Source organism: Pelodiscus sinensis, chromosome 20 (assembly GCF_052426305.1).
Source record: "Pelodiscus sinensis isolate ZL-2025 chromosome 20, ASM5242630v1, whole genome shotgun sequence".
Lineage (NCBI taxonomy): Eukaryota > Metazoa > Chordata > Testudines > Trionychidae > Pelodiscus > Pelodiscus sinensis.
Genome location: NC_143071.1, coordinates 18730573 through 18743984, shown reverse-complemented (window position 1 = coordinate 18743984; position 13412 = coordinate 18730573). Strand labels below are relative to the sequence as shown.

General features: G+C 46.0%; 1 protein-coding gene across 2 annotated transcripts in view; it reads right to left on the bottom strand.

The window, feature by feature from the left end:
• The window catches only part of TMEM94 (transmembrane protein 94), a 115372-nt gene that overhangs the window by 17283 nt on the left and 84677 nt on the right, over positions 1 to 13412 (bottom strand). For both annotated transcript variants that reach the window (XM_075903686.2, XM_075903685.2), the window contains 4 exons: positions 13124 to 13333; positions 8785 to 9100; positions 7493 to 7666; positions 2665 to 2767 (listed from right to left, as the gene is read on the bottom strand). In XM_075903686.2, coding sequence (XP_075759801.1) covers positions 2665 to 2767; positions 7493 to 7666; positions 8785 to 9100; positions 13124 to 13333 — 803 coding nt within the window. The remainder of the gene's footprint in view (positions 1 to 2664; positions 2768 to 7492; positions 7667 to 8784; positions 9101 to 13123; positions 13334 to 13412) is intronic.

Below are 13412 nucleotides of genomic sequence, written 5' to 3'. Positions count from 1 at the left end.
GGACCTCAGGAAGTTGGAACATCAGCATGGACACCCCAATGCTGGCAGAGGAGCCCTGAGCCTTGGGGGCCAGATCCAGGCAAGCCAAGGGCCACATCCAGCCCCGGGGCCTTATGTTTCCCACCTAGGCTGTCAGGGATAGTGATGATGCACACAGGGAGCAGGTAAACAGACTAATGTAGTGTACTTGTGATGGAACTGGAGCTGTCTGTGATGGATGTGTTATGTAATTGTGTGCTTATTGCCAGAGGTTCATTGAATGAGTATGTGGGGTTCATTCACCAACAAGATGTGAGTAAACACTGGGTGGACAATGCTGGAGCTGTTATGCAACCCTCCAACTGGATTCACTAAACAGGTTTCGCCAGGTAGATCTCAGCCCATGTCAGAGGCACAGGGAACTCAGAGGACGCTTGAGAGTTTAATGACACACACTTCTCAAGGGAGCAAATGTGCCAGAGATGAAGAGGATTTGGGATAAGACAGGTCTACCCGTACTGTTCAATATCTTCATCAATGATGTGGATATTGGGATAGAGAGTACGCTTATTAAGTTTGCAGATGATACCAAACTGGGTGGAGTTGCAACTTCTTTGGAGGATAGGGACATAATTCAAAATGACCTTAGAAAGTTAGAGAAATGGTCAGAGGCAAACAGGGTGAGGTTTAATAAAGAGAAATGCAAAGTGCTCCACTTAGGAAGGAACAATCAGTTCCATACATACAAGATGAGAAGCGACTATCTAGGAAGGAGCATGGCGGAAAGGGATCTAGGGGTCATAGTGGACCACAAGTTGAATATGAGTCAACAGTGTGATGCTGTTGCAAAAAAAGCAAATATGATTCTAGGTTGTATCAACAGGTGTGTTGTAAGCAAAACTCGTGAAGTCATTCTGCCGCTCTACTCTGCACTAGTTAGGCCTCAGCTGGAGTACTGTGTCCAGTTCTGGGCGCCACATTTCAAGAAAGATGTGGAGAAATTGGAAAGGGTACAGAGAAGAGCGACAAGAATGATTAAAGGCTTAGAGAACATGACCTATGAAGCCAGGCTTCATGAACTGGGCTTGTTTAGTTTGGAAAAAAGAAGATTAAGGGGGGACATGATAGCGGTTTTCAAATATCTAAAAGGGTGTCACAAGGAGGAAGGAGAAAATTTGTTCCTCTTGGTTTCTGAGGACAGGACAAGGAGTAATGGGCTTAAAGTGCAGCAGAGGAGGTTTAGATTGGACATTAGGAAAAAATTCCTAACTGTCAGGGTGGTCAAATATTGGAATAAATTGCCAAGGGAGGTGGTGGAATCTCCCTCTCTGGAGATATTTAAGAACAGGTTAGATAGACATCTGTCAGGGATGGTGTAGACGGAGCTTGGTCCTGCCTTGAGGGCGGGGGGCTGGACTCGATGACCTCTCGAGGTCCCTTCCAGTCCTATGATTCTATGATTCTACCCAAGCTGTTAGCTCAGACAGATATGCATATAGACTATTTACTGTTTTAAAAACCCATTTCTCCTGTTACACTATGCCCCTACAGTTAAGATTAGACAATACATTGTTTTAAGAAGACTGCTTTGGGTCACACTATTTGCCACTGGTCACAGATTCCAAAGGAAAGAACAGCAGACAGCTGAACCCAGTTGGACCATCTGAGCAATCACAGTTGGTATATTGAATGCTGTAGCATCATAGAATTCTACCCCGGAATGCAAAGGCTCAAGGCCTATGGTCTGGAGGAAGTAAACTCATACAGAGAGGAGCAATAGGTGCAGCTAGCCCTGACCCATGACAATAGTATGTAGATTTGTATGGTGCAGCAATACAAAGCCAATGTAAGTTAAACAAAGAGTTCTCCCCTGCCCCCGCCCCCAGCACTTACAATATGCCAGGGGAACAGTTTCAAATAGCTGCATTTAAAGGCACATTCTCAACATGCAGTCATTAGAGTAGCTTAAAGTTCCATGTTTGTTTTGAATTTGCAGCAGTAGGCTGGGCCACAACTACTCTTAACAAGAAGTTGTCGATCAATGCCCCATAAAAGAAATATTCCAAAAATGAACAGGTCTTTCTTAACACTCAAAAATGGTTAGATACAGGAGCCCAAGGGAATGGCAGTACAACAAAAATCAGGAACTGATCTTTTGCGCTACAAGAGGCAAATACTTTAGCAAATAGATTAAGATTCAACAGAAACAACAAATGACAAGAGGTGACAGTAATGGCTCGGGGAGCACCAAATCTACCGCAGCAAAATACTACCAAGAGCATGAATGTACTTTGTATGCAGATATGGAACTTCCCAGTGATAACCAAAGCAAATTCTATTGACATCATCACTTGACTTGTTTAGAATTCTTGGGCATTACAGTAAGATTCCATTAATAAACAATGTATTAGGGGCTTATAAATGATGAACAAATATTTTAATAAATGATTTGTAAATTGTTAGAGTCCAACAGAACAATAGATTGCTTATAACCTTGTAATCCCTTAACAATGTGCTTATAACCAATTACAGCTAACTTATGTTTATAATATGCTTATAACAGCTGTATTATTTATAAATAGCTTATAAAGTATTGTTATGTGGAGCCTTAATATAACCATAATTCTATCCAGTAATTAATTTTAAACCAGCAACTCCTTCTGTCAAGATGGTAATGCCACCCACCTGTCAGAACCGGAGAGGGGGTAGATATCAGCACCATCCCAGAAGTCTGTGCAGGCCTCAAGAATGATGTCAGCTGTCCCATGAGAAAGCATCTGCTCAGTGCCTAGAAAAAAAACAGGTAGGTGTCTCACGTGTACATTCTCAGCCAAGGGATTCAATGCAATGGCTCATTTGACAACAAAACACTACAATGCAGCCCACAATAAGACAAAATGTCCTGATCTGCCGAGTACACCCGCTGGCCAGGTCCAGAGTGTATCAGCTACTGGACAGAGACTATTCAAGATGAGATGACGCAGGTTTGGCTTCAAGTTAACTGAGCTAGTGGTAAATTATGGACCTGCTAGCCAGTTCCAGTACCTCTCCCCTTACACTGCAATGCTGCTCCTCCAAATCAGGGTATAATCAGGAGTCACAAAATGAAACTAAGCAATGGGAAATGTGAGTTGAATAGCAGGGGATCGTTTATAGTGAAAACCATTTGACTGGAGTCTATCAGATTGGAGGCAACATGGTCTAGGCATGGAACTAGGAGTCAGGGATCTGGGGCTCTACTCATTAGCCCAGCAAGTCACTTCACCTGCCTGTGCCTCAGATATAGACACTGACCTTTATAAAGTGCTCTGAGATCTATCGATAAAAAGCAGGAGATAAGAGCTAGGTGTCATTGTCATCACAGAAGAATTTGTGTGATGAATGATTGCTGCCTGGGGCATTTAAAGCAAGGCTGGACAAAAGCTCTAGCAGTGGGTTCCCAAACTTTTCGGCATCACACCCCCTTTTTGATTTTTGACAAACCCTCACCTATCCCCTCCCCCCATAGCAAAACTTGTTGAGCACAAAAAAAAAAAAAAAAAGCGGGGAACTGACCGGGGCAGCAAAACTTAATGGGGGGAGGGAAGCTGGGTTGCCTTGTGCCCCCCCTGGAATTTCTTCAAGCCCCCAGTTTGGGAACCCATGCTCTAGAAGATGCATTGTAGAAAACAGGAAACACTTAACACACAACGAATAGTCTCGTAGCATCTTAAAGACTAACAAAACATGTAGATGGTATCATGAGCTTTCATGAGCACAACCCGGGAGGAGGAGGGGAAAAAAGGAGGGGAGGGAAAAAAAAAGAGAGACAGTGAGTAGAGGTTCAAGTAGTTACAAGAGGCTGATAAGAACAATTAGCACCTCCATTCTTTGGTTGGTTGGTTATATCATTAGGACGTGAAAGGTAGTGTGGGAGCCAGCCCACACTTCATCTGAAGAAGTGGGCTGTGCCCACGGAAGTTCATGATATAATCTACACGTTTTGTTAGTCTTTAAGGTGCTACAGGACTATTCGTTTTTTAAGTTTTTCCTGTTACAGACTAACTCAGCTACCCCTCTGAAGCTGTGTAGAGAATAGGGATGTCAGTAGATAACCGTTCAACCAATAAGCTATTGCTAATCAGTTAACTGTCCTGGTTAACCACAACACCCCCTCCTCCCAGCCCACGGATCCGAGTTTTAAATGAAGAGAACGCAGGGGGGCTGTCAGCCACTCTGCACTGCTGCCTCTGTATCAGAGGCAGCAGCACACAAGGGTCCAAGCCCCCTGCAGACAGAACCTGCTCTGGCATCCCATGGAGCAGCCTCTGTCTGTGGGGAGTGTGGGGTCCCCCATGGACAGGGGGCGTTGCCACCCCACACTGATGCTCTGTATCTGATTTTTAAATTGGCTTCCCTCTTGGACAGGCTCCCAGCCTGCCACCCCGCGCTGCCACCTTTGATACAGAGGCAGCAGCACAGGATGGCAGGCGGGTCCCCAGGAGTTGGGCCAGGAGTGCACTGGTTGCCAGCCCTGCCCCCAGGGGCCATCAAATAATCATGTAACCACTAAGAATTGTTGCAGGTACACGATTACTAAATTAAATTACTTCTAACATCCCTTGTAGAGAATCACCCCCACTGACCAGGAGAATTCTAATTCTAGGATTCTTGAAAGCTGACCAATGACCTCTAACTCATCCTGCTGGGTTTGGGTGTGTTAGATCATCTTGTGATTTTCACTTATCTGGTAAAAGACCAGGGCATGGGAGGTAGATTAAAAGTCAAGGATGGAGGTCCTGCCTACCCTCCAGCGTTCCTGGCCCTCGTTATCTCACGTGGAAACATTAACATTACATGCACATATCATTCACTGTCAAGGTTAATTCGATTCCCTCCTCCAGCTGCTCAGTGACTCTGCCCCCAATAGCTTCAAAACTGATCTAAAAAAAAAATCACTTCCAAAAAGTAAACGTAAAGACTTCCTGCAGGCATTGCTGCTGAGTGCAGACATTTATGCTAGCCAATGAGGTCAAGAGCCAAGAATATCCATTCAGACAAACCAGGTGGGGACCTTCCTGAACACTAGAGGATTTTCCAAAACATACCAGCTCTCTGCTGTGTACTAAAAATAGACCCCCCACACTGAGTTTATCAGCATAACAAACATCTGAATGCAGCAAGAGCAGAATGTGAAAGAGGGGGCTTGTTAGAGAAACACAATGGACAGCTTGTATGAAGCCTGGGTTAATTTTACTGTAAAAACTTTAAATCCTCCCCATCTTGAATGCATGGTCAGATGGGCTCTGCTGTGAACAAAAGGGCAGGAGATGCGAGCTGAACCCTGCAAAGTCCAAGCCTTATACGCAGAGTAGGAGCTGGGGAGTGAACACGCAGCTGCTGGTGTGCATATGTATTTCTGCTTTCCGTCTCGCATAGACGCTGTTCAGTATCAAGAGCACCTTGCTCAGCCCACCTTACATTCGCTCTGTAAAAGTTAACGCCAGTGACACAGTGCATGTACCATTCCAATCTGCCCACAAAGATGTACAAATCAGATGCCTCGCAGCACAAGAAAACAACTAAAACCCCCCTCGGCTATCAAGATATATTAATAACCTGTCATGGGAACATGACTATTAGCGAACAAGAAGTGGGATCCTTCAAAAATGGCTATGGATGGGTATTAAACACTGTCACTGTTCACTAATTTACATGCATGCCCTGCCAGATTACACTGATTTATAAAGCATGAGACTCCTTACTAGGCTCCTAGCAGCAAGCTAGGTAAAATCCCTGCTCCCACCTGGCATAGCAAGGAGAGGCTGAGGGATTTGGGCTTATTTAGTCTGCAGAAGGGAAGAGTGAGAGGGGATTTGATAGCAGCCTTCAAGTTCCTAAAGGGAGGTCCCAAAGACGATGGAGAGAGGCTGTTCAGTAGTGACAGATGGCAGAACAAGGAGCAATGGTCTCAAGTTACAGTGGGAGAGGTCTAGGTTGGATATTAGGAAAAACTATTTCACTAGGAGGCGGGCGAAGCACTGGAATGGGTTACCTAGGGAGGTGGTGGAATCTCCAGCCCTAGAGGTTTTTAAGTCCCAGCTGGGATGATTTAGTTGGGGTTGGTCCTGCTTTGGGCAGGGGGCTGGACTCGATCACCTGAGGTCTCCTCCAGCCCTACGATACTATGATTCTAGTGAGGGGGGACGACATCCCACAGTGTTCTAGCTGTGGTCATTACTGAATCAAGCTGTTTTCTTGTAGGGCCAGAGATGGGCTAACTGAGCTATAGCGAGTCTGTAAAAGTGAGTCAGACAACTTTTGCATTGGATATGGGCTTGTGTTAAAAAAAAAACCTCTTCCTAAATAAGAGGTTCTCAAAAGTAACTCCAACCTCTAGCACTGGTGCAATGAACTAATGAAACTATTGGATGGGTCATTTCACTCCAGGAGCCAGTGAAGCCTTATTCACCCCCAGAAACTGTGGATTTGAAGTGAAAAAAAAAAGTCAAATTAACAGGGACATATTTCACTACACAAGACAAGGGAACTTAGATATGGGCTATGCGCTATTTCTGCTATCTGTCTAACTCTGGTTTCCTTCAAGGACTCATTATGATGTATGGATTCAAAGATTCATTCTAAGATTTTAAAGCAAAAAAGCTCAGTAATTCTTGCACCAAGCTCCGAACTTCTGGTTGACCTACAGCATAATTTTACAAAGCCATACAATCTTGATTTAAAAGCTACAAATGATGAACAATCCACCACATAAGTAAATTATTCTAATGGTTAATTACCCTCACTGTTAAAATTCTGTTTACAATTCACTCTAGACCTCATTAATACAGGCACACACATACACAAGTTGGAGCCCTCTAGGGAAAAAATGAAAATTTGGAGATGAAGTTAAAATGAGGAAAGATTAAAGATGGTTCCCTACATTGAGAATCCCAACAGTCAACTCTGAACAGTGCACTTCAAAGCCTTTGCTATTATTAAGAGAAGATGACAATAACTGGAAAAGACAAAAAAATTCTTCCTACGTCACGGTGTGAGATTAACTGCTGGGCAGAAGGATATAATTTGCTCCCAGGGACTTTCAACTCTGAACTGTATGATTTCATCGGGACATGTCTATACATAGATAAACAAGAAACTCTTCTTGTTCTGCTTTTCCAGTACACAGACACACAAGAGATCATTAATACATTGCATAGAACATTAGCCAGAATCAAATTACAAAGATTGCTCACAATCCTCTTACTCCTAGGCAAGAGCTGGTTGCACATTGAGGTCAGGAAGAAATTCCTCCCAACATGTTAAAGCATTACACAGAGAGTTGCACATAGCTTCTTCTTTAGCAGATGGTATTGGTTGGAGGCAGACATGGGACATGAATCTAGAAGGAGCCTTGGTCTGTTTGGCAATTCCTAGGTTGTTTTTAGTACTTACAAAAAACTCCATTTTTCCTCCTCACCCCCACCCACAACTATATCTAACACTACACCCGAGAGAAGGGAGGCAGGCTTACTGGTGGTGGTGTCCTTAACAAAAAGGCTGATCATGTGACTCAAAGGCGGTCTCCTTTTGGTGATGGAAGACAGTTTTCCCAGTACTGTCTCCTTCACCATCTCATCAGTTGGCAGGCGGTACAGGGCCAAGTGATTCTCCTGCTTGAAAAGCTCTTTGGCACCAGGTGTAAAACCTGAAACATTAAAGTAAAGGGGAGAAGGATTAGACATAACCCAAAACAAAATGAAAGAGACCTCACCTCTGGCTGCAGTCATTCTGATACCTTCCCAGCAGCAGAAAGGCTCAGCCAGCAGCATCCACCAGAAACAGAGCCAGAGCCATTCTGTAGCCTCAGTGTGTGCTAACAGCCAGGCAACTGAGGTTAGGCTTACCTAGCTGACTTGTCTCCAGTCTCATGTGCATACACTTTGAGATCTATGATGAGACGCACCAAGTAAGAGCCAGCTGGTATTATCAGTGGAGTCCTTAGCATTCCTGATTCATTTAAGTGAAGAAGAACTATCAAGAAGAACAAGCATGGGACAAGAGGACAGAAACCCTCATATTCTAATCCTGGCTTTGCCACTGATTCCTTGCATGACCTTGGACAAGTTGTACAAGTTTCCTGTGCCTCCCACTTAAATGGGGACAGTGATACTTAGCTACCTCACACAGGTGGGATGCATATTATGAAGTACAAAAGATGTGAAGTGCTACATATTATCTATGGCTTACCACGGCTAGTTTCTCTGTAATACACAAACGATAAGCCTGAAGAGTAGCACTGAAAGACAGCAGAGGAGCAATTCACTCATTCTTATTGGTCTTATTTGTTTGTCTGGAAATGGGTGATAGGAGAGGAATCATGTGAGGATTACTTGTTGTGGTCCCTTCCTCTGGGGCATCTGGTATTGACCACTATCAGTAAACAGGATACTGGGCTAGACAGACCTTTGGTCTGACCCAGTATGGCCATTCTTATGTTCTTATGTCATTCTTTATCCACTGTGGGGCAAAAAGCTCTTCCTCAGCATTGCTGCTGTCCATAACCCTGGAAAAACTCTTAGCTGTATATGTCTCTCAATGACTGCAGCACCATGTCTGAACCTGTCAGCAGCGAACTCTTCAATGACACTAGCAACAAGGCTGATGTCAAACCTCTGGGCACTGACTCAAGAGAAGATCAGAGTCAGATCTAGCTAACAAAGAGGTACCATTCTGATACCCTCCCAGTATTCTGTCAGCTCAGTAAGACTACCATGAAAGCTTGCTCACATTTCTCAGCTGTCTTCTTGTTTGGTTCTTCCTTACCTATTAGCCTGGCGAGCTCACAGAGCCCCCAGGGCACATGGACAGGCAGCACGGCATTGTGGGTCTCCTGGAGGGCAATGTTGCAGAGGTGGTCTGAGAAGCGGCACAGACGCTCTGTCACACTGGTATTGCAGAGGTTGAGCAGCACATTCAAGCCCAGGGGCTTCAGGGAGGTTAGGTGCATCTGCCAGTTGGAGTCGTCAAACTGGATACAGGAAGGGTTCTGCTGGTCCTGGGACAGGCTGAGCATTTCGAGGTGGTAGTCACACACAAAGTCTTCAGCCTCACATGCGAGTCCCTCGCTGTCACCACAAGCCTGATCAGACATGCAAGAAAAACCTGGTTAGTAATAATGGACTGTAATTGCTAGAGATGCTTCAGTTCCCATCACAAGCTCAGGATCTCTTAGCAGATGAGATCATCTTCCCTGTTATTTCTAACTAACAATGGTTGTTATGGAGGAAAATTAAAGGAATATATGGTGGGAAAGTGACTACTGTAAAAGGCACAGGAGCTCTTCCAGAGAGATTAAACTACTTTCTAGTAACACATTTAGAAAAGCAAAGAGTAGCCGTCTGATCCTCCCCCCCCCACTGAAATCTGTGGGAGTTGTCCCATAAGTTGGAGTATAGTGTAGTGAGGAAGCTGCCCCACTCTGGTCTGATGAGGCAGGTTGGAGAGAGCACTGGCCAATCAAGGAGAGGGTTGTAAGAAGCCAATTGGAGGACAGCTTGCTGGGGCAGCCCTGGTTATAAGGAACTGCTCAGCAGAGCAGTGGGCAGTTGGGTCCTGACCAGGGAATGTGCAGGACTGGTTTCCAGGAGGTACCTTTGAGAAACCAGTGCTGGGTAGTCTCGGGGAAGCTAGAGAGAGTGAGGCCCTAATCTGACACCTGCCAGACTACAGGTCTTGACACAAGGACCAGGGAGGATGCAAAGGGTCGCAGGAGAAGTGGTCCAAGGTATAGGAGGCAGTAGAGGGGGAGAGAAGGAGGGCAGGATAAGGCTCCCACCAGAGGAGTCCTGGGCCAGGACCCAGAGTAGTCGGCAAGCCTGGGTACCCCCCTTCCCTCTTACACTACACCTTGCCATGAGAGAGAGTGGCCTATATAGACTGTAGCTTGTCCCTGCAGTGAGTGGCTAGAATGAGGCTGTAGTTGGCCTCAGTGGCAGACATGAGGCTGTGGACTGCTAATAGCCCCGGATGGGGGAGTGATTGACCAGCGTGGTGGGCAGTGTCCCGAAGAGGGCACCGTGGTCCTGGGAGTGACGCAGGCCCAGAGTGAGAGTGTGGAGAAAGCGCAGAGCATCAACAGATGAGGCACCAGCCAGAAAGGGGCACCCCGCTGAGAAAAGAGCTAATTCCTGGTGTGACCAGCAGGAGGCGCCGCAACAGAGAGTCTCGACCCTATTACAGGAAGCATGAACAAACTCAGAAGACTAGATCAATCCTACAGTTCTTTCCCTGGTTAAGATGAAAGATGGTTTGAGGGATAGGAATGAAATCTCCTGAGAGGTGGTGGTGTATAACATCCCCTAAATCAGTGGTCCCCAACCATTAGAGGCTGCCTGGCGCAAGGGGGTGTGGCCATTCACCTGCCGGGCACCAGAGGGCGGAGACACTTGTGGGTCCCCCCCCCAAGCGCCGCGCACCCAGGGCCGGCGCCCCCTCCCCCCCCAAGCGCCGCATACCCGGGGCCGGCGCTCCCCCCAAGCACCATGCGCCCAGAGCGCGGACAGCCAATTCACAGTGCTCCCAGGGCCAGCGTTTACAGTGCGCCATGTGCCCGGGGCCAGCTCCGGCACCATGCACGCGCCACGTGCCCGGGGCCTGGCCAGCCCCGAGCACTTGGCGGGCGCACACAAATGCCCCCGAGGGCGCCATGGCGCCCACAGGCACCGTGTTGGGGACCACTGCCCTAAATGCACAAGAACATATGAGAGTGTCATCATAGACACTAACAACAGGTACCTCCTTTAATTCTGTTCATGAAAGAACTACCTTTCCCAGGGGAAAGGGCTTTTAGTAAATAGATGCTTTTCTTCTCTAGAAAGGGACATGTAGGCCATACCAATGGATGTGCAAGGGGAAATGAAGTGAAATTCTTCCCCGACTGCTTCCCCCTTACAGTTCAGCTACTGAAGCAGGCTACACTAGAGACAGTCAGACATTTGCCCCAGGAGAAAGCACATCTTTGTGAGCCCTGCTTAAGCACCAAGCCTATTACCAGCCAGCTGACATGGAACGGTGGGGATCTAGCTGCAGGGTAGACATACCCATAGGGTCCTAATTTATCACTGGAAGATATCATGCCAGATCTCCCTTTGCTTACATTGGGGTAATTTAGCAATAAACTCCACTGAAATACGTGGAGCTACAGTGATACGAATTCAGAATATCTGAGAGCACAGTCAGTACACACGAGTCGCAAGTATTACCTGTCAATTAATATTTAATGAATACTGAATTCAGTTAATTTGTCCTTGGGGTTTTTTTGCTTTTGACTTCACGAATTATTCACAGTCCATTGCTGGTTTTGTGAATGTATTATTTAGTATTTGCATTATCCTAGCATCTCAGCTTTATACCTGGCATTGTTCTACATCTGCCACAAATGAAGACTCGGCATTCTACAAGTAAAATATCCATTACTGGTATTTGGTATTCAAGGTCACAAACTGGCACCCTGTATATGGTTTAAAGATTCTGGTCCCAGACTGATCACATGACATTTTTGATACTCATTATTCCATTTTCTCCTTTCCATAGAATTCTGTGTCAGTTTCAGGATTTATGTCTATTTCTTGACTGCTTGGGGATCAAATATTCATGAATAATCAACTACAGTAACAAACCAAATTTGAACCATATATTTAAAAATCTGTGTCATTTAACCAGTTCTCTGGTATGCAGACCAAGGATATTAATCTATTACTATAAATCATGAATGATGTAGAGAAAGTGAATAGAGAATTATTATTTGCCCCTTCACATAACACAAACTAGGGGTCACCAATGACATTAACAGGCAGCAGGTTAAAAACAAATGGAAGAAATACTTCCTTATCACAACGCACAACCTATGGAACTTGTTGCCAGAGGATGCTGGGAAGGCTCAAGTATAACTGGGTAAAAAAAGAGTTAAGCAAGTTCAAGGAAGATAAGTCCATCAAGGACTATCAGACAAGATGTGCAACAATGCAACCCCATGTACCAGGTATCTCAACTTCTGACTGCTAGAAGCTGGGACTGGATGACAGGTGTTGGATCACTTAATAAACTGCCCTGTTCTATTCATTCCCTCAGAAGCACCTGGCACTAGCCACTGTTGGAAGATAAGATATGGGGATAGATAGTTAGATCCCGTATGGCCATTCTCATGTACCACATAGGCATGTATGCCAGATCTCTGAGGGTATGTCTACACTACCCCGCTAGTTCGAACTAGCAGGGTAATGTAGGCATACCGCACTTGCAAATGAAGCCCGGGATTTGAATTTCCCGGGCTTCATTTGCATAAGCGGGGCGCCGCCATTTTTAAAACCCCGCTCGTTCGAACCCCGTGCAGCGCGGCTACACGGGGCACGAACTAGGTAGTTCGAACTAGGCTTCCTAGTTCGAACTACCGTTACTCCTCGTGGAATGAGGAGTAACGGTAGTTCGAACTAGGAAGCCTAGTTCGAACTACCTAGTTCGTGCCCCGTGTAGCCGCGCTGCACGGGGTTCGAACGAGCGGGGTTTTAAAAATGGCGACGCCCCGCTTATGCAAATGAAGCCCGGGAAATTCAAATCCCGGGCTTCATTTGCAAGTGCGGTATGCCTACATTACCCTCCTAGTTCGAACTAGGAAGGTAGTGTAGACATACCCTAAGTCAAACCAGCAGCTGGTCTAGCAGAGTGTTAGCATCACCAGGATGATGATGAAGAGGCTTCTCACAACCTGTTCTCTTGTGTACAGCTATCAGTAGTGGTACCTAAATCATCAGACTTCGAAGCTGGCCGCTTTAAATGAGCAGCTCCCGTATCCCATGGAAAGAGGAGAAAGCCAAAGCTGTGGGAGCCAATGCTGGCTGTAATTTGTTCTCCAGAGAAGGTGTGTCTACCAAGTACCTCTCATTATAATGTGATTTTGGCTAGAGGGCCATCTTCCCATACACAAGGCCAGCAAGACATCGAGTATAGATTCAGCTGCTCTTTTTCTTACTTAATTCATACACATCTGTTAGATTTCGTCATCCTCTAACTCAAATTGTGGGGAAGCAGGGATTTTTCTCCACTTGACACAGTCCGTCCTACAGGTCAGTGAGAGGCTGACTGTATCCGCTTTTGCGTACCTTACCTGGGTTGTCACCTCCTCGCCTCCATCCGTGTCTTTGCTGAAGCTCACATTGGACCCTGATGGATGCTTGCTTCTGCTGTTTGGCTTTCTGTGGAGATGGACATCAGAAGATTTTGGGGTATCACTAGGCCAGTCGTTTCTCTCCTGTTCATTGGCAACGTGGACCAAATCCATCATAGGACCAGAGAGCAGAGCATCTCTCTCATGGGGCTACAAGAGAGCAAGGAGGTGAACAGTGATGAGTCGCTCATGGGCCGGAATGGGAAATCCTTTACTGATTTGCACGTTG